At 45.6% G+C, this 19444-nt stretch overlaps 1 protein-coding gene across 5 annotated transcripts; it reads right to left on the minus strand.

Annotated features, from left to right (window-relative positions):
• Positions 1 to 52: 52 nt before the first annotated feature.
• On the minus strand, positions 53 to 19396 carry GOLGA1 (golgin A1). 5 transcript variants are annotated; one of them, XM_074924029.1, is made up of 23 exons: positions 19334 to 19396; positions 18572 to 18881; positions 16768 to 16858; positions 15390 to 15464; positions 14815 to 14912; positions 14279 to 14311; positions 13426 to 13554; positions 12944 to 13101; positions 12453 to 12564; positions 12234 to 12329; positions 11896 to 12021; positions 10660 to 10755; positions 10136 to 10231; positions 9730 to 9882; positions 9411 to 9506; positions 8587 to 8676; positions 7309 to 7411; positions 6326 to 6483; positions 5729 to 5887; positions 5177 to 5236; positions 4189 to 4359; positions 3137 to 3223; positions 53 to 2379 (listed from the first exon to the last, which is right to left on the minus strand). In XM_074924029.1, the coding sequence occupies exons 2-23, from the start codon at positions 18704 to 18706 to the stop codon at positions 2299 to 2301; spliced, it is 2403 nt and encodes an 800-aa protein (XP_074780130.1). In that variant the 5' UTR covers positions 18707 to 18881; positions 19334 to 19396; the 3' UTR covers positions 53 to 2298. The 5 variants fall into 5 exon arrangements, with proteins under 5 accessions (XP_074780130.1, XP_074780129.1, XP_074780128.1 ...); XM_074924028.1 differs by having other exon boundaries at positions 9730 to 9879; positions 12944 to 13113; XM_074924027.1 differs by having other exon boundaries at positions 12944 to 13113.
• Positions 19397 to 19444: the final 48 nt, after the last annotated feature.

Here is a 19444-nt window from a genome sequence, read left to right on the forward strand (position 1 = left end):
CCTGGGGAGAACCAGAACTATAAAGAGAAAGAAAGCAAGAGGAGGGGTTTAATCCAAAATGTATTGCACCACAAATTTCATAGTGTTTCATAATACAATCCATATTTACAGCATAGAAGGAAAGAAATCCAATGGCCATAGAAAGGATTATGTATACCACTGTTCTTAGATGAGGGAAAGTGCATCAGCTTTTTAATACATGTATACACACCATTCTTGCTCTGACATCTAAAGAAAAATTTAACACTTAAAAACTAGTTTTTGCGGTGAGTTGATCCTGTATGAGCTTTGGGATCTTAAACTGAAGTTGTGTTAGACTGTATACTCACTAAGATTTGATTTTGTCACTGTTCAGGCTGCCTGTGCTGCTGTTCTCACTGTTGAGCAAGAACCTTCCGAGCCAGGATCAGCATAACCCGATTAGTCATGCAGGAGGCTCAGGGAGAGGAGAGGGAGTCCTGTGCCACGGCCTCGGGTCCCTCAGAAATAGGCCAGGGCGAAGGGACAGCCTACAGAAGACGACCTTGGAGAACAAAATCTTCCCAGAACCAGCAGGGTTCTCCTGCCCGCGCTTGGTTTCCGTAGAGAAACAACTGATAGAAATCTCCTTTTTGACTGTTCATACGAGAGCAGAGTTGTGCTCCCCACAGCCTCTCGCTGCTGTTGTGAGTACCACAGATCAGGGTACGAGAGACTGTCTGGACAAGCTTCAGTTTACTAAAAAAAAAAAATCCTGTTGGTTTTCCTAACCTCAAACAAACAAACCCCAGCTCTAACCCGAGGGGCTGCAGCAGCTCCCAGCGCCACGGGACCCTGGTCCTCACCCACCCCCCGGCCTCGCCGCTGCCACCCCCAGGCTCCAGCGACAAACCTCAACAGGGACTGCGTCTCCTAGAGCGCAGGCTGAATTTTCTTGAGGATATTTAATAAAAGTATTGTTAGTAGCACAAACCTCATGGTAAGAGAATTGCCAGAAGCAGAGCCTGCTCATCGAATCCCGTACATGCGCAGGGTTTTTTTGAAATATGTCCCGTTTTTTTAAGAAGTCAGACTTGCTGCTGCTTCCTGTTTTCATCTAGATTTCGCCGTGGTGTTAATAACTACGGGCAAAATTGTGCTTCCACTGTGTGAGGGAAGTGCCACCTTGGTCCCCTTTGTCTAAGGGGGGAGGAAAGCAAGCTGCTGGAACCAAGATTCATTCCTTAAGACTTGAGGTTTTTTGGTTTTGAGGGTAAAATAATGAGCAGCGTTTCTTTTACCATGTAGTTAGGATGGAGTTAACAGCCCACTACATGTTCATAACAGTTTTTAAGCATCAGAATTTGTGAGTACAGAAAACCACAACCAGAGAGGCAGATACTGGTTATGAAGATTTGTTGCTAGCAGACTTGGAAGAGAAAAATTAAAAAAACCAAATTGCTTAGTACCAATATTCTTCACCCTTTGTCACTATTTTATTCTTTTTTAAATTAAAAGGTACTCTCAGTGTGCATTTACAATACCTGGAATGCAGCTTTAAAAATTTAAAATGGTTTAACTACCCCGTCTTCCCAATGCTAACAACCTATGGTACAGGCTAATAGATTAGTTTGAAAGGCGACTGAGTATTAGGTACTATAATTAAGACCATTTAAAATATTATTTTTCTTTAAGAAAAGTAAAATCAGACAACTCTAAAGTTGTGCTCTCAAATTAAATAATCATCAACATGCAGCCTTCAGGACTGCAGGCCAGGATATATGCACCTTAAATTACACAGTGATATGAAAAAATGTGAACTATTAGTTATGTCAGTATAACAAGGCAAGGCAGATTTCTTTTTTGGTTAAAGCTCCTGCTCCTGTTCTTTAAGAGGCTTTTCCAGCTCTCAGAAACTCAAGGCAGTACTGCCAACATGGTTTTCTCCCCCACTGCTTGCTTTCCCCGGCGAGACACAAAGGTTTTCCTGGCCCCGGAGGGTCTGAGCTCCGGGCAGCAGCAGGGGTCGCCACCGCGCGCGACGGGCCCCGGGCGGGCGACGGTACCTTTGGTGCCAAGAAACGAGACTGGTGAGCACAAGGAGCTGCCCTCCACCAAGAGACCCTCGAGACCACGGTCCCCGAATCCAACCCAGAAGAGGCGTTTTTCCGTTTGTAGTGAAAATTTCTCCTTGCACAGTATTAGTTTTGTAAACAGCGTCAGAAGTTCTTGTACAAAATACTGCAATGACAGTGATTAAGACACACCTGAATTAGTGTGTTCAGCGTTCTTTTCACAGAAAAAAGTGGCTGGATGCTGACTGCCCATTTCCAGGTTCCCTTAAGGCCACAGTGTCCTTGGGCTCGAGATGGACGGCCGGATGCTGCCTTTGGGAGATGGCTTCGACCCGAACCACGACATCTAGGACGGGAGAGCACAACACACATTACGCGAGGTTCACACTTCTGAGAAGCTGAAGATTTGAAAAAGAAAGCACAAGGGACATGGGCATCTCCCCCCATCCTTCGATGGAAGGAACTGTTTATAGAACAGAAGGCTGCAGACAGGACTGAGGAAGTGAAGGCAGTGTCCTACAACCAAATCTGGAAGAAAGAGCATCCATTTCCCACAAGTGAAGATATATCCCTTTAAAATAATTACAAACTACACATCTACAGTCACTTAAACACAGCATCTGTAGTCAGCCTAGCATGACACTGTTGCCTCCCTGAGCTGCGCTCGCCCCCGAGGGAGCCGGGGCAGCCGCTGAGCCCACACCCGCCCAGCCGGGGTGCACGGGGCGCCGGGCAGCGGAGAGGGGAAGCAGATGCAGGTGTTGGAGCCCAACGTCAAACAACAAACCAAGAGTTCGCCTTCCTGCCTCTGAACACCCGACTGTACCCCAGCAAGGGGCTCCCAGCTTCCCTCCTCGGGGCGTCCGCTGGCCAAAACTGCTGTTGCTCCTTCTCTAAAGCCCCGGAAAGCTGCTATTTCCCTCACCGAAACGGACAATCTCTGGTATGTGATGTGATTAGCTAATGTGTTAATAATAAATTACATTTGTTATTGTAGCTAACATTTGGAAAAAGATACTTTTCATCATCTCCCAGCATCTAAGAATTTTCATTCCATCTGCTGGAAGTCCCGCCAGAGCCTGTGAGTGGAACAGAACCCTTACCTTGTACTCCAAAGTTTCTTTAAGCATGTTTTCTTCCTCTTGTGAGAAATTCAGTAACACAGAAACAGCTTTAATTAGATGGAATGCCTGAAAGAAACCACAGCATTTTGTTGCCTGCGACACTCTCCGGCTCTACATTCTGGACTACAGCGCAGCAGTTTTTCTGTAGGTTTGGCCACAGACTTTTTAGTCACAGCTGCGAAGAGCAGACCAGCAGCCTTCCGTTATCCCCACTTCCAATAGACTAGGAGGGCCTCTATCTTATTTCTTCTGTTTGTGTTTCCTGGCTTTCTGTTCTTTAACATTGGTTGGCATATTTGGGGGAAAGAAGACAGATGGGGAGCCTAGTTAGTGAGAACAGAGCAGCAGCCTGGCTCCTGGGGCATCCTAGATTTTTTAAGCTTTGAGAAGTTGATCAAACCAGACTGTAGGCAGGAACGAATCATGCTGGTTTAAATACACACTGAAGTACATTAACTCCACGGTACTACTACTCTAAAGGGGGCACACAGGTTGGAGTTAGTAAAGGAGTCAAGCACTCAGGACACCGTGGAGCTGCACAATTATTTCCTGATCTTACCCACTGACTTGCAATTAAGCAAAGGATTTTGTTGGCGTGACTTTTTTACCTTTGTCTTTCTTGACACAATGTGGAGAGCGCGCAGGAGCTCCAAATGCACAAGGAATTACCACCTACAGACCAACAGCAGGTGGTTTATGTCTTTTTTCTTGGGTTTTCTGTCTTAAATGTACAACCACTCCACTCTAATTACATACTCCACACGCTTTTTAGAGTAGTGCAGAGGGAATATCTTTTAGCTCGAGATCTTTACTCCCAGACATAACTACCTCTTAAAAATGCACATTTCCCCTTCATGTAGTTCACAACAATCCGTACTTCCAAACATTATCACTGATTGCTATTTTGCTTCATTGTGCTCAACAACTTTTTAAGTGTAAAAGTACGGGATTGGCATAGAAGTGTCCTTAGCAGGTAACAGGTGGCAGTTTCTAGAGAAAGACAGAAAGAGAAGGTCAGTGTACATCCTTACCTCAGATTCCCGGCAGGACATGAATTTTAGTACAACGTGTTTAAGGTATTCAAAGTTTATCTCCCTGGAGTCATTTAAATCAGAGTTGTTTGTGACAGTCACAGAAGCATTAGGCACTTCAGAATTTGCTTTTTCACGTACTTCAGGTACCTCACTGTCAGGCCTTATTTTCTAGAAAAAGAAAAAGAGAAGTAGATTGTAGACTCTGTCCGCTCGACACTGGGAGAGGATCCGGTCCGAGCTATCCAACACGGGGAGTTGTATCCACGGGGTGGGTACAGCCTGGGCACCCCCGGGACAAGCTGCTCATCCTTCACAGGATCCCAGCAGCGTGCTCCCCGCTCCCCCGGCTCCAGGACAGAAGCCAGCTGCTGTCAGCGTTACTGGGCATTACCCAAACCAGCACGGAACTGGCTCCATGGTAGGAACTCTCACCTGGTCGTGTTCTTCTATCACTAACCTGCTCTGTGCCTGTTAAATGTGGGCTTTCTCTGAAACAGTTGTGAGCTCATATCAAAACCAACAATTTTAAAACCTCTGCTATTTTTTTTTTTTTTTAAATAGAATAATTTTTTCTTGGAGAGGAAAACTACTGTAAGAGGGATTGAAGGAGCTTTCCCTGAAGAGATATCACTCCCATGGTAAAACAGCTGAATGCAGCTAAGCAGCAATCAAACCTCAGTTGTTCACTCTACAGAAGTGTACTGAACGCCCCAGACTGCCAAACACGGGTCTTCTGTGGCTAAAATTCTCCACTGCAAGGGCTGAGTGGCGATGGCTACCTGTCACACCATCCACTCAGTGAACGATCCAGAATAACGTACTTCCTTAATTTAAGGGTTTACCGATCTGTCTGCCAACACAAGGAAACTGCAGATATTCCTAGTAAGAAAATACGCTCTAGCTACGAGCTGAGATTTTGGAATGAGTAGTGCAAGTGCCTGTCAGTGAGCGCCAGCTGAAGAGACTGAAAAACCATAACCCTTACCAGCTCTTTCTGGAGGGTTTTCTTGAGTTCTGTCATTCTTTGCTGCAGCTGCTTTATCACCTGCAAGCACAGCAAAGGACAGAGTTAACGCAGTGGCCGTTGTCAGGACACATCTGACCCGCAGGTATCTGGAAGAGCCCATGACAAACACGTGTGAAGAATGAAGCCGTCAGCTCTGCTGAAGCCCAACACCTTGCCCTTCCAGCTGCACACACCGCAGGCTGTGACAGGACACGGGTTTGCACAGGACAGCACAGCAGAACCCAACTGAGCTGGCACAAAAGGGCTCGGTGGGAAAGCTGTCAGCTGGACCACTGGGTGCATCCTTCCTCCACAATAGATGAGGATTCCTACAATTCTGGCTGCAGTTTTTATCCACTGTTGCTAGATCCTTGTGCAATTCAGAGAAAAAAGAATTAACTCACAGAATACTGGATTCAGATTGGATCTGCCATTTCTGTGAGCCTGGCCTCTTGAGGCTGCAGCACGGGCAGCACCAGTTATTCAGTTTTCTGATTAAAAGGGGAAAGACTAACAGCTGTTTCAGCTCACCTTGTTTTTCTCGGCAATTTGCTGTTCCAGCTCTCTGTTGTCCTTCTGAAGCTGAATGACATCTGCAGCCGCCACCTCCCCATTCTGCTCCGCCACGCGGGTTTCCGGGGACTGGGAGTGCTTGTTCCGGGCTCTCATCGGTTCTTCTAGTTCTGAAACCTATAAAAACGAAAACGAGTGGATTGGAGAGATACCCCGACATTTACAGTCTGTGAACACTCCCAGGGAGAAAGCCAGACTCCTTATGGGTTGTTTTTTTGGGGGGTGGTGGTTGCTTTTTTAAACTAGAAAGCAGTAGTGGCCACATCCCACATTGCCCTCGTTGTGGCTTCTGGGCCTCACTGGATTCATAATGGTTCTGCTGATGACATTTTATGAGTTAAATAAAATAGGGGTTTTCTTTCCTAGACCAGTCACAGATGCTTTCAGCAGACAGGGAACAGCCAACAGTGGTGGTCTCTGGGGCTGGCGGTGCAGGTCAGGAGCAGGTGAACAGCCCCGGCAAGGCACCGCCGGGCGCGACAGAGCCGGGGGGCTCCTGCACACCCACTCGTTCCCTGACAAGTCCCAACGGATCGGATTTGCGACCACACTCACATTCTTCTCATGTTCCCTGGCCAAGAGGCACTCCTGGATCTGCAACTTCAACTCATCAGCTTCCTTCCTTGCCATTTCTTCTTTCTCCACGGCTCGGCTGTTACTTGCCTCTACGTCAGCCCGCAGCTGGCGCACCTGCAGCAAGACAGCTTCGTGATCTGAGGAGGGAGAGACCTGCTTAGTATCAGTCCACCGAATCAAAGGGCAGCTTCATTGTTTTTCTTAAACAAAGCAAGCTGCAGTGACAGTAAATCCCAACCTTTTTGCCTTGCTCTGTTGTGAAGACAGACAGACGATGGAGTTTAAGCCACCCAAGCCCAGGTGCACGTTTTTGCGAAGGAGCAGCCTAACTGTTTGAAACTCGGGGTGACTCTAATCCTTAATTATCAATTACCCTGCTCCTGAAGACCCCATCAGAAGTCTGTGTGGCTTGTGCTGGGACTGCACAGGCACACCTGGGCTGAGCTGCGAGCACAAATGGCTACTGGCACATGGCTAGCTGGCCCAAAGGCTACAGGCACGTGGGCAGCCAACGGAACGGTGCAGCACAAGGCTCCAGCTTTGCTCCCTTCCGAAATAATGGCAAGACACAAGACAGACAGGGTGGGGTCAGGAACTGACTGAAGACACCTGCACTTCACATTTTAGTGTGACTGTGGAGTATCGGTTTGATGAAGTAGCAGCTTTTGATCTGCACCATTTATTTCATGTTTTGCACAGAAGAATAATTTACAAAAAGTACAGCGACATTTCTTATTTTATGGTGTGTAAACATAAGACTTCGATTTAAAAAATTAGTTTTGTTTTTAAGGATGCAGTAGAGACTGTCCAACCGTTTCTGAAGGATACAAGATTCTGACAGTTCTAACAGATTGTAGTAATTCTGGATTTCTCTTCCCTATTTAATCTATCAGGGAAGCCCAGAACCGGAGACTGTACTTAGATAAAGCTCTCTGGGATACGGTAGGCTCGTTGGGTCTAACCTTGACTGAGTTGATTTAGTTCTTCCTTCTGTTTTAGAAGCATGTCACATTTTTCATCAATCAGCTGGTCTTTTTCCTTTACTAAGGAAGCCAGGTGTGAAACCTTAAAGCACGCAAACAAACAAACAGAAGTCATTAAAGATATAAAAATAGAAAAGGGCACTGCAAGATTTCAACATACCTTAGAGGTTCAGAATTTATTTTTTTGGTGGGAAGGACAGGAGGAGAATCCTCGGGTCAGTGACAAAGGCAGGGACTGGTGCCTACAAGTGGTCTGTGCTCTGCGCCCCCCATTGCAGCACCCTGACACCGCGGTTTGTGCAGTGTCACAGGTCCTGTGACGGGTGTCTGTGACTCCAGAGACTCACAGGAGGCCTCTGCAGGGCCCAGCTCCTTACGAGCACCGAGGTCATCACCGAGGTCATCGTGCTGCAGGAGCTCCAACACCCCCCTGTGCCACCGACCCCCCTCCTGTGACCTGCAGGTGGCAGCTGTGCCACAACCACCCCCCAAACCACAGACCACCACCTCCCACTGACAGCACCACCAGGCAAGGTCTGCAGCAGACCCAGAAGAATAAAGAAACCAAAAGATGGGACTAAAGTCAGTCAGACTTGCTCAGTTGGCGGTTCCCAGCTCAAGCAAACGCGAGCTCGGATTATCCACAACCATTTTTAATAAAAGAAGCCTTCCCAGAATTTACATTTGGCTGGTGGATACAACCTCCTCCCTACGAGGCGATTTACGACTCCACAGCTGCTGCGCTTCAGAGGGACAGAGCTGTGAGAGAACCCGCCGAGGGACAACAACGGAACCAACAGGTTTCTTTAAAACAAACTGCAGGGGGCTCAGGCCGGCCGGCCCACGGCGACCACCTCAAAGGGCTCTGAAATACCAGTCGCCTTCACTGGTCCATATTGAATTTCCATATTGACGAGCTACTGCCTCGTCTTCCCTTCACTGGTCCATATTGAATTTCCAAGCCCTGCTGTAACTCTCAAGCCTACAAACTTACCAACATCCCAAACTCTGCAGCCAGCAGCAGCTTACCCTCTTCCAGTGGAGTAACTCGCCGCGGCTGGTTACACCCCTGTGCAGGCGTTTACACAGACACCCTGACATTTCAGGTTTACCAAGGCAACCACTGCTGCCTTGCACGCTGAGGATGTGATTCCGATTACTGTTCCTGACTGTTACGATAATTAAATCCAAACCCAGTCTGGTCTGTGCAAGGTGGGGAGCACCGAAATATATTTTAGACTGTCAGTATTAACCAACCTGCTGCTGCAATTCCTCTCTCTGTTTTCGTGTTTCTTCCAACGCTTTGGCAATTTCAACGCTGACGGTCTCTCTGCTGCTCAATTCACTCTGCAAACCCAAAGTAATTCAGAGGTTACTTGAGACAACTAAAATCAGGTCAGTCTCTCATCTTTAAACCCAAATCTCTCTCTATATATATATAGACAGACAGACAGACAGTTCTGACACACCATGGTTTACACTTCCAAATGAGAGTTACTGTTTTGTTTTACTGCTGCTGTCTGCACATGTAGGAGCAACACAGGACTGATGTAAGAGGCCGAACATATCCAATGCATAAAAGATCTTTTAGCTTGAAGTCTGTATGACAAAGAAGTAGCTCCTGCCCACAACTGATCTTTATTCCAATTGTGCGTCCAAGAGCAGCTACAGAAAAAACTTTCAACGATCTAAAATTACAGTCAAAAGACTGAATATAAACTGTAAATACCTGACCAATTTAAGTTTTTAACTTTGTTTTGAATGCTGTGAGTGGAATTTGATGTTGAACTATTCTGTATTCATTACTGCTAACAGGATTTAAAAGCTCTTCATGCCAGACAATACGGGAACGTGTTATTTCTGCCTGATTTAGGCAGACCCAAGCATTCTGGTTCAGAAAGGATCAGCCATCTGTAATGCTCCTCAAATGCGTTTCTGCCGAGGACTAAAGAGCATTTCCAGCTGTAAGTTCATGCAACCTGAACGTGTCTCCAAGCACCGAGGGTGCAACACCCTCTGCTGTTAACTGTTTCCCAACCCTGCCGCTGTATTTAACCGTCACCAGCCAGCGAAGCCCTTACCTTCAGCCTGTTCAATTCAGACTCTTGGTTTTTTAAAGAGCTCTCATACTCTTCTCTGCTTCCACTGAGATTTTCATTTTCCTTTTCCAACTGGCTCTGTAAAATAAAGATTGCTTAAATACTAAGTACAATTTATTCTAGTGCTTTGTTTAAACAATTAAACACATCAAATGCTTCGTTCCCATTTAGTTTCTCAACATAAGAAACCTTCTAACGCCAGGAGTGCTGCCTAAGAACAGACAAGATGCAAGGTCTGCAAACCACGTTACAATCGTTTTGTGAAGACTCACTTGGCCCCCTGAACAGTTTCTGTACTTACAATCTTGTGCTGAGTAGCTGTTTTATCAAATTCCCAAGCTGTTTCCAGAGCAGCAATTTGAGACTCCAGCCCAGTAACTCTCTGATTGTACTCATGTTTCTCACTTAAAATCTGCTGCTGCAATTTACTTCTTTCATCCTCTAGATCAGTCTGCTTAAGAGAAATAAAGAACACAACGTTAATAAAATGGCATTTTGAAGCTCTGACAAGAATCGGCCGCCATCCATGAGACACAAGCTCCAACTGAAGCCACAGTATTCCCTGGCAGCAGCGTCTGCACTCACATACGGACACCAGCTGAGGAGACAAACAGCAAGAACACACTTGAGTGAGGACGAAGCACAGAGAAGTGAGTGGCTCTGGAGATGCTGAAGGCTGATCTCGTCCCACCATGCTGGATACTCACCAGCTTCTGGATCTTCAGATCCTGCTCAGCAGCTGCTTCTTCGCTCTTTTTCCATGCTTCTGTTGCAATCTGTAGTTTTTGTTCCAGTTCTTTATTCTAAAACACAACCATACATTAAACTCCTTATCCATTAGCATGTACATTATTAGAAAAAAACGTACAGAACGTGGGATGACCCAGTAAACGTTAAACCCATGAAACCACAGAGAGACTGCCTACTTGACACATGGTGCTTTTAAGAACTCTTCACCACACCACTACCCCCAGCAGTGCCGCCCTTCAGCTATCTGGTTCTTAGGATAGGGAGGATACACATGAAATCTCCAACTTCATAACTCCTGGGCCCTTCCCCAGCACTGAAGGTGGGGAGGTGACCAGAGACACTGATCAACTGGACTTTCCTCTCCAATGCGAGATGCAGTCTCACCTCTGGCTGAGAGCACAAGTGCAGTGAGGGGAGGAGGTACAGGGCATAAAGAGGCTGGAAACAGAGGGAATTTGTAGTGAAATAAGAAAATCCTTGCCTGTGTTTCCAACTGGTTCACAGTCTCAGCGTGAAGCGTTCTGTCTGTTAGGACCTGCTGCCTGGTTTCATCCAGTTTCTGCTCTAGAGTAGCTTTCTGAAGATTACATTCATAGGAGGAACAGGAGGAAGGATGGACAAAGAGATAAGGTGGGGTTTTTAACGAAGATTTTTCTTGTTATTTCATTAATAAGGTCAAACAAAAATGGAACAGTTATTTTGATGTGCAATACAGCTCTGCTCTTGGGAACCAGCACGTTTGCTGCTCCTGCACAGGGTCTCCACAGACCACGCTGCCCTGGGGATGATATCATTAATCTTGAGAAGTTCTCTGGCACCCTATCACAATCCAGGTGTAAACTCTGATCAGCAGCTAGGTCATCATTTTCTAACCCAGGCCAAGTTTAAGGGATTAAAAAAAAATTTCTTTTTGAAAGCTTAACTTCTCCTGCATCACAGCAAACACAAAAAGAAGGCAAAATACTTGCTAGTTATGTTAGTCGCTTTCCAAAGTGTTCTACTACCACTACGTGGACTTTAAAGTGGCCTGAGTTTACTAAGCCAAGATTTTTTATCATAGCAACATGGAGTTGACGTGTCTTGTAGGCGAGCCTGACCAAGGAAGAGCATACCTGCCCCTGTCTCCCCAAGACCCAGCTGGGGAAACATTGCCCCAAGCTGATTCTGAACAGGAGCATCAGTGCTTGAGAAAGAGAAGAAATGAGAGAAAGGGCATTAACCAAAGTAAAGCTCTTTCGGTTTTCAGCTGTTTCTCAACACTTCTGAGGCTCAAGCTTCCAGTATACAACACTGTTTGTATCATTATGTGCAAAACCAGTTCCCCTCCCTGTCCCAATGCTCTGCAAGTTGTACCAACAGAATACGAAGAACTAGAAAAAGGGTTGACTGCTCTCAGTAAAGATTAACCAGTAGAACTCTCAAGCTGTTCTGCCTCCTGTGGGGATGTTAAAAAGCTGCTCTTTTACTTCCAAGCAGCCAGATCGTTGCCTAAAGAGCCAATGCAGAAAGGCCAGTAGGGACATCAGTGCCGCAGCCACACGAGGGGGCTCAGCGCAGTCACCGCACAACCCTGCCCAGCACACACTGACGGCACCAGCGTGCCTGCATCACACCACCACACGCCCTTTCCACGTGTGAGAAGCAAAGTATGTCCTAAAAAAAAAAATAATAGCTCACTAAGATTGCACTTTTAAGCAGTCTATAAACATGTAATTACCTCTTTGAGTAGCTCCTGCACGTGTTCATCACCTGAAAGATTTCTTTCTAGCCTTTTTTCCAAGGAAGACACTTTTTCCTGCAGTTGTTCAGTAAGTTTATTTCTCTCAGCAAATTCAGAAGTCATCTGTGAGAACAAGAAATCGCAGAATCTTTTTTGTAGTGAAGCTTTATGTTAATTTGTTGTGGTTTGACTGTCAGAAGTGTCATTAGAAAAGTCTTATTTGAAAAGACAATGTGATCCTAACTTTCTAGACACCGCATTTCAAACTCACAGTGCATTACCCACGCGTACACCTTTACACCAGCCAACAGCAGATGCATCTGAAAACACTTAACCTTTTGCTTGTGTTGTTCATATTCCACCTTCAGAGATTCGTGCTCCACCTGTAACACTTCCAGTCTCTTCTCACAACCAGAACCAGCAACTCGTGCCTAAAAATGTTGAGAAATTACTTGCTTTGAAGCTTCAATTTCCAGACCCACATAACTGATATGTAATCTAACTTCTGCAGACAAGACACTCTTTGAATCAAATCTCACTTAACTCAAACTTACGTTTTGCAAGGCTACAGAAAGCTGCTGGATGACAGTTTGTAGCTCCCGTTCTCTTAACTCCAGAGCAGTGATCTTGTTTTCTGCATTTGTCTCAGCTGTCATTAGTTCATCTCTTCACAGAAAGAGAATAAAAAAAGTGACACACTGTTCCAGAAAAATAATCTTTAGCAGATAATTCTGCTGCTTCTGAAAATGGACTAAGCAACACCAAGAAATTTTTGTCCTAAATCCAGCCCCTGCTTGATTATACATTTAAAAAAAAAAAAAAGTGACAGTTAAGCATTCAAACTATGAAAAAAATAAATTGTAACAAGCTTACAAAACCCTAAACAAGTACTGCTTAAACTGGGCACTCACATCCACATCAGCATTCCAGAAGCAATTACCCAGTCACCTCACCACGTACACAAACTCTCCCAAAAAGACAGAGCTGGGCATGAAGTAAAAGCGTCGGGGAACTGCCCGCCCTGCTCCTCACCAAACCCCCGTACCTCTGTGCCTCCAGGTCCAGGCACCGCTGCTGCAGCTCCCCGAGATCCTGCCTCAGGCCCGACGACTCCTTGCTGGCGTCCTGGAGCAGCTCTTCAGCGCGGGTTAGCTCTCGGCGGCACACCTCTAGCTCCTGCTCTGTTTTGCTCAGAGATTCTTCCTTTTTCAAAAGCTGAATATTAGAACATTATCTTTGACAATACGGACCTGGTAACACCGATAAAGCCTTCTCGTTGAAACTTGTCTTTTTGATGAAGTTACGAGCTTAATTAAACGCGACAATAAATAACTCCCAGAAAAGTCACTGCTGAAATGAACCATGTCACACTGTAGGCGTGTACCTACTGTTAGAATTTTGACACTGACCAAGACCATATACAAGCATGAAGACTAAAAAAATTACGGCAGAGCCACCACTAACTTGACATTCTGACAGAAATTTTAGGAAGGAAAAAACAAGTAGTTTAAAAGAATAAATTCTTACCATGTGTTTAACTTTGGCGATTTCCTGCTGTTGAAAGCCCTCCAGCTCATCAATTTCATCTCTTTTTTGAAAAAGGTTCAAACTCTGCTCCCTTATTTCTTGTAACTGTGTTTCAAGCATTTTTTTTTCCTGATAAACCAACAGAAACAAAAGGAATCCCACAATATCTGTATGCTCATTGCAAATCAATGGGAGCATCTTGCAGCTATAAGGCTCTCTGATGGTGCTACATGCAGAACTAGAAAAACTCTTCCACATTCACGTCACAGTAGGCAACGTGGAGCAAATCACTGAACTTCAAAAATCTCAAAAAAAAAAAAAATCAAAAATCCATATTCGTTACCACGCAGCCAATGATCACCTAACGGAACTTTCAAAACCAGACAGCAAGTGGTAGCATGTTTAATGTCTTCATAATCAGAGATACTTTAAAAGAGACTAAGTGAAAAAGCTGAACAACTACAAGACCGAAATCCTGTATTAAAAAAAATCCCTACCACATAGTTTATTTTATGAAGCTGATGACCTACTGCAAGACCTCAGACAAAGTCACTACCTCCTCGCATCCCAGCTGCCTCCTCTGTAACAAAAGAAACTATCGTTCCACCTCACAGACGTACATCTTTCTCATCACAACCCATCATTCTCTACTTCCCCACTGAAAAATAATTCCAGAAATATCTCCTGAAGCACTGGAAAGCAAATGTTTGGCCTCTCCCACTGAACCAAGATCAAATAATAAAAAGGGCTGAACAGAGTTGAGCTGTAGGAAATGTGCAGGCTGGTGTTTACAAATACACAGACAGACGTGTTAAAAAAAACCAAACAAAACCAAAACCCAAAGGTTAATTACCTTTTCAACTTGACCCAGTTTTTCCATCCACTCCTGTACAAGAAAGAAGAAAAAAAATCAAAATCAATTTGAAGACTTTCAAGAACAGCAATTATGGTAAAAAAAAATAATAAAAACTGTATTGTTAACAGAGATACTAAATTGTTGTAATGATTAAAAGATAATCAGCAAGAGAAAAGTAACAGCTAGTGTTTTAATATAGACACGTTGAGGAATCATTTACTGAATACATAAGCTTTATGTAACTAAAATGAAACAGAAGTGGCAGGAGGTCTGCTGCAGTTGAACCTTATCAAACACAAGTGGAAGCTTCATCCGTCAGAGATCGTTGTGGGCTCTGTTTAAAAGCACAACAAGGACGAGTCCTACACCACTTCGGGTATTTGAGCTCCATCCTCCCTTCTTCCCCCAAGGCTGGCATGTTCAGCACACACAATGCTGAACAGCTATTTTAATTAATGGCCACACCTGATTAAACCACCAAGGTCATGCCCTCAGACCCCCACAGTCAGAAGTCGAGTTCTTCAGGCCCTTACCTGGTCCTTTTTCTCTAAGGCCAAAGCCATTCCTTCAGCCATCTTGGCTCGACTGGCCTGGTGAGCTTCATTCTGCTCCTGTAACTTCCTCATGGAGGCTATCAACAGAGAACCACCAGCTATATTAAAACCTCATCTTTCAAAATTGCTTCTCAATTTTCTAGAAGTTATTTATAACTTTAAAGAGCAGCTTCTGCAAGTAATTAGCCCCATCTTGACTCTCCAGCACTAACGCTGTGCCACTTCTTACCTCACACCGCTTGCACGCTGGACAAATGCCAGAAATAACAGAAGACAGAAACACTGTTCCTGCACTCTAACACAAAGGTCTCTCCTGCATGTTCGCCCCAAATTTGGCAAAAGGAGTACAACAACTACTTTGTTCAACAGCCAACACACTACTGCTGCTTTTTAAACTGTAAATAAGGAAAAAAACCTTGTGTTCTAAGTCTCCGTCACCGAGAGGTGCACAGTTTGAAAGGAAATGATTAAAACACCCGTACATCAAACCTGCTTCCTTCCAGCCGTAACAATTTTCAACTTAAAAATCAAAAAGGAAAAATAGAAGTACGTACAATCCTGATGCTTTTCTAATGCATTTTCAAGCTTCTCTTTTATCTTCTGCAAGTTTCGGATCTGATCAGCATAATCTTGTGTGAGGAGGGAGAGGCACAGACCAGGAATGAACAGACATTGGGGAAAGAAATTTTTAGGAAAAAAAAAGAAAAAAAAAAAAGAATGAGTGGAAAACAACAATGATTTTCTCAATCAGAAAATCATTCCTGCTGAGGAAAACTTGGGTGACCACAACAATGAACACAAGCAAATAGTTCTGCACAGTCCCTTGGGTAAGCGGTCGGTACAAACACGAGGACCTGGCCGGGGTGTGCCCGTTACAAAGCAGGGCAGTACCGGGGGCTGCAGAGCTTGACTTCACTCAAGAACAACAATCTAATTAACCCTGCTGAGGGAAGGTGTCTCTCGCTGGGGTGCGAGGAGGGGACAGTTCACAGCCACCTGCCCCCTCGACCCAGGCTGCCTCCCCCGCCCCCCAGCAGAACCGACAGGGCAGGCAGGTACCAAAACCCAAAGCGGAATACACACACACCTCGGAGAAGGTTACGTACAACGGAAAGGAGGAATTCCTTGCTGATTAGGCTGCTTGCACGGGTCTCTCAATACTCAGAGCTGCCCTCTCCAGCGCTAAGCCCCAACCAGCACTTTTAAGTTTACCTTATACAAACAGGTGAACACTTTACCCTTTCAAATCACAATGTGAAATCATCTCTGAATCCCATATTTTCTTGACTGAATAGGAGCCTGGTAAGTCTCCAGAATAAATTAAAATAATCCTGAGCTGGCTATAACCTTTCCTTATTTTTCCAAGGCCTTCTGTGAGCTTTGGGAAGCAGCAGCGTAACAGTTCAGCCTATTCTGATCCACTCCACACGACAGGGATGGAGAGCAGGGCCAGAGCAGAGCCCTTACTACAGCTTCACAGAACAAGGTGTATCGCAGAAAGAAAAAAAGCCTGAAGACTGTTTTATGTTGAAGCCTTTGCATTTTCTTCATTTCAAAGTTCACATCTTTAAGGACAGCAGTGTGTTACTGTCAACATCAGAAAGCTCAGACTCTAAGAGAAACAAACCACTACGTACACAGAATAAGTAAAATAAAAGTGGGGAAAGACGCTATTTGAAGCATGGGGACAGAAAGCTATCCCAGCTGTTCAAAAGAATCACATGAAATATGTCAGGAAATCAGCAGAAGAGTCAGTCATGCTTATAAAAAAGACATTATATTGGACGCTACCTAGATGACAATCAACGGGTTCTTACAAACCAATTTTAAAAAAAACCATAAACCCACATATTTTTAATCAATTAAAACACTTAAGTTCAAAGGAAAATATGTTCTAAAGTAATAGGGTTTGATATGTATCAAAACACCTACCAGACAGCTTGACCTCCAGTTTCCTTATTTGTTCATTTCTTCTGAACAACTGGGATGAAAGATCCTCTCTAGAGCTGCTTCCGTCAGAAGCCTTGGTAGAAAAACAACACTCACATAACTTATAAAATTCGGAAAAAACATGATCCTGCCATATATTAACTCTATGATAATAAACACTATCTCAGGAATAATGCTTCAGTTTTTCACATAAAAGGGAATGTTGTACTAGCACAGCAGAATGTGTAAAAAGTGCTGAAGACGACAAACAGTAAGGGCTTAAACAGTCAGCTCTGCCAGGCTGGCCTGTGCCATGAAACACGCTTTTAAAGGAAGCTCCAGCTGAAAAACGGTCACTGAGGAGATGACAAAACAGATCGACTAAGGAGGGGGAAACTGGGCTCTGCAGTACAGGGTGCAGGATGGGTCAAAGTAAAAGTCTTTTGAAAAACTAAGTAGAAAAGAAACAGGAATGCTCTCATCGTGGGATGAGCTGGCTTAAGCCCCAGTGCAGCAGCCTGTCCACGCCAAATCCACTGCATAACCGACCTAGGAGGCTCTCCGGGGCTTTTCGCTCATAAAAATCGTATTAAAATCAGTTAAATTAATATTGCTAAAACAACTAATTCTCGGAGGTTTTCTGAAAACTACTCAAAAATTCAGTTACCATCATCATCTGTTCTCTAAACTCGCAAGACAGTAAATGAAATGTCTACATGAGAATTTGTTAAGTGGAGAAAAAATTCATAAATACACAAGACTAATAGATTTTCACTGTAAAATGCATTTAAACATTAAGGGCTCCAACTTTCTGCTTAAGATAACTGGAATTTCAGCTGAGCTTCAGAAAACATGAGTTAAAACTCAACTGTGTAAATAACTTCTCCATTTTGCAGAGAGCAAAACAGAACAATGAAGCGGCTTGCTGCAGGACAGTGGGTACTGCTGGCTCCAAGGGTGCTGGGACGTTTTGTCTTAATCCAGGTTTTCAAAAATACGATCGCCAGCGAGAGGCAGCCGTGCCAGAGCATTGCAGGGTTTCACTGAATTATACCGCTCCTGGAATTGTACCGCTTGTTTAAGCAACACTTTATAATGAAAGAGAGTTTAAACCAGACATTGGAGGAACTATGACAGTTCTGAGCGCAACAGAACTGCTCAGACGTACTCGGCAGTGACATAAACAATAGCTCGAGCAGGGGGAGTACCTGGATGACAAGAGGCAAACGCAGGTCCACAGCAAGAGGACAGCTAACCAGCTTGTTTTCCTACTGCTTCAGTAACTAATTTAACAAGTAGGTATCTTACACGGTACTACAGCTTTAGTCAATATTTTACATCTGTTTAACAGTGTTCCGTATCAAGATAGCTTTGTAACCCATGTTTACGTGGGAATATAAGCCTCCTGGTAACTACCACAGTTAACACACAAACATTTTCTCTTCAGTATTCCCCCCTGTGCAGGGGGTGAGGCCCTGGCACAGGCTGCCCAGAGGAGCTGTGGCTGCCCCCTCCCTGGAAGGGTTCAAGGCCAGGCTGGACGGGGCTTTGGGCAACCTGGGCTGGTGGAAGGTGGCCCTGCCCGGGGCAGGGGGTGGCACTGGATGGGCTTTAATGTGCCTTCCAGCACAAACCATCCCGTGATTTAAGTTTATTCAAGGTAATGATCCATGTATGCATTAAGATGTACCCCTACAAAGACACCCCAATACGTACTCAGCTCATACACTAGATTAAAGGGGCTGTCTGTAAGGCCGTACAGAAGTGCTGTACGAGAAATCGAAGCTCAAAGCAGGCTGTGACTTACAAAGTCGTCTCCGGAGTCTGCTCCCACGGAGGTGATCGACTCCTTGCTGACAGATCTGGGTATCCTGGCAGCTCCTCCTGGTCTGGGAGCGATAGCTGCCTCTTCCGCGATCTTCTTCTTCAATTTCGCAAACATTTTACTGCTCTAGGGCACTGAAATATCCAGGTACTTTGAAATGCCACTACCTCCAATATATTCAATACACTGACACTCTGTTTAAAGCTTCCAGATGCCGAGATTTAATTTTGTGCCTCATCCACTGTTTTATTGCATTTCTAGTTCCATTACGGCCTTCATAGCCTAACAGTACCTGCAAATTAAAGACATACGGTTTCCACACTAAAAATTTCTACCGGTATCGAACATTTAGAGATAACGCCTTCTAATATCACACCCGTTATAAAGCGCTCAGGAAAAGCCACCCAGAGCACAACCCTTTTTTTAAAAAAAAAAAAGCCTCAAACCAACCCAAACCGCGGCACCGTTCGGCGGCACGGCAGGGCCAGCGGCCGGGGCCGGCGACCGTTGCGGGAGCGGCGGGCAGGGCGGCGGGGGGATGTCTCCGCAGCCCGGCCCGCGCCCAGCGGCGCGGGAAGCTCACGGCCGGTCCGTCCCCGCCAGGCCGGTCCGCGGCGGCTGCTGCCCTGAGGCAGCCGGGGCTCTGCCGCCGCTCACCCGCGGCCCTCGGCCGAGCTCTGCGGCCCGGCCCGGCCCCCCCGCCACCCCCGGTTCCCCGGCCCGGCCCGCCGGGCCCCCCCTCACCGCCCATGGCCCGGCCCCGGCGCCGCTTCCCTGGCGCCGCTGACCCGGAAGTGCCGCGCAGGCCGGAAGCGGCGCGTGCCGCCGCGCAGGCGCAGTGGGGCGGCCCGGCCC

The sequence above is a fragment of the Athene noctua genome, chromosome 20 (genome assembly GCF_965140245.1).
Source record: "Athene noctua chromosome 20, bAthNoc1.hap1.1, whole genome shotgun sequence".
NCBI classification, from domain to species: domain Eukaryota; kingdom Metazoa; phylum Chordata; class Aves; order Strigiformes; family Strigidae; genus Athene; species Athene noctua.

Coding starts and splice junctions, on each gene's coding strand:
- GOLGA1 (XM_074924027.1), bottom strand. CDS start 18,706: ATGTTTGCGAAATTGAAGAAGAAGATCGCGGAAGAGGCAGCTATCGCT. Junction 12,330..12,452: donor TTTCTGTAGCCTTGCAAAAC/GTAAGTTTGAGT, acceptor CAACATTTTTAG/GCACGAGTTGCTGGTTCTGG. Junction 6,484..7,308: donor ACTAAATCAACTCAGTCAAG/GTTAGACCCAAC, acceptor CTCCCTCCTCAG/ATCACGAAGCTGTCTTGCTG.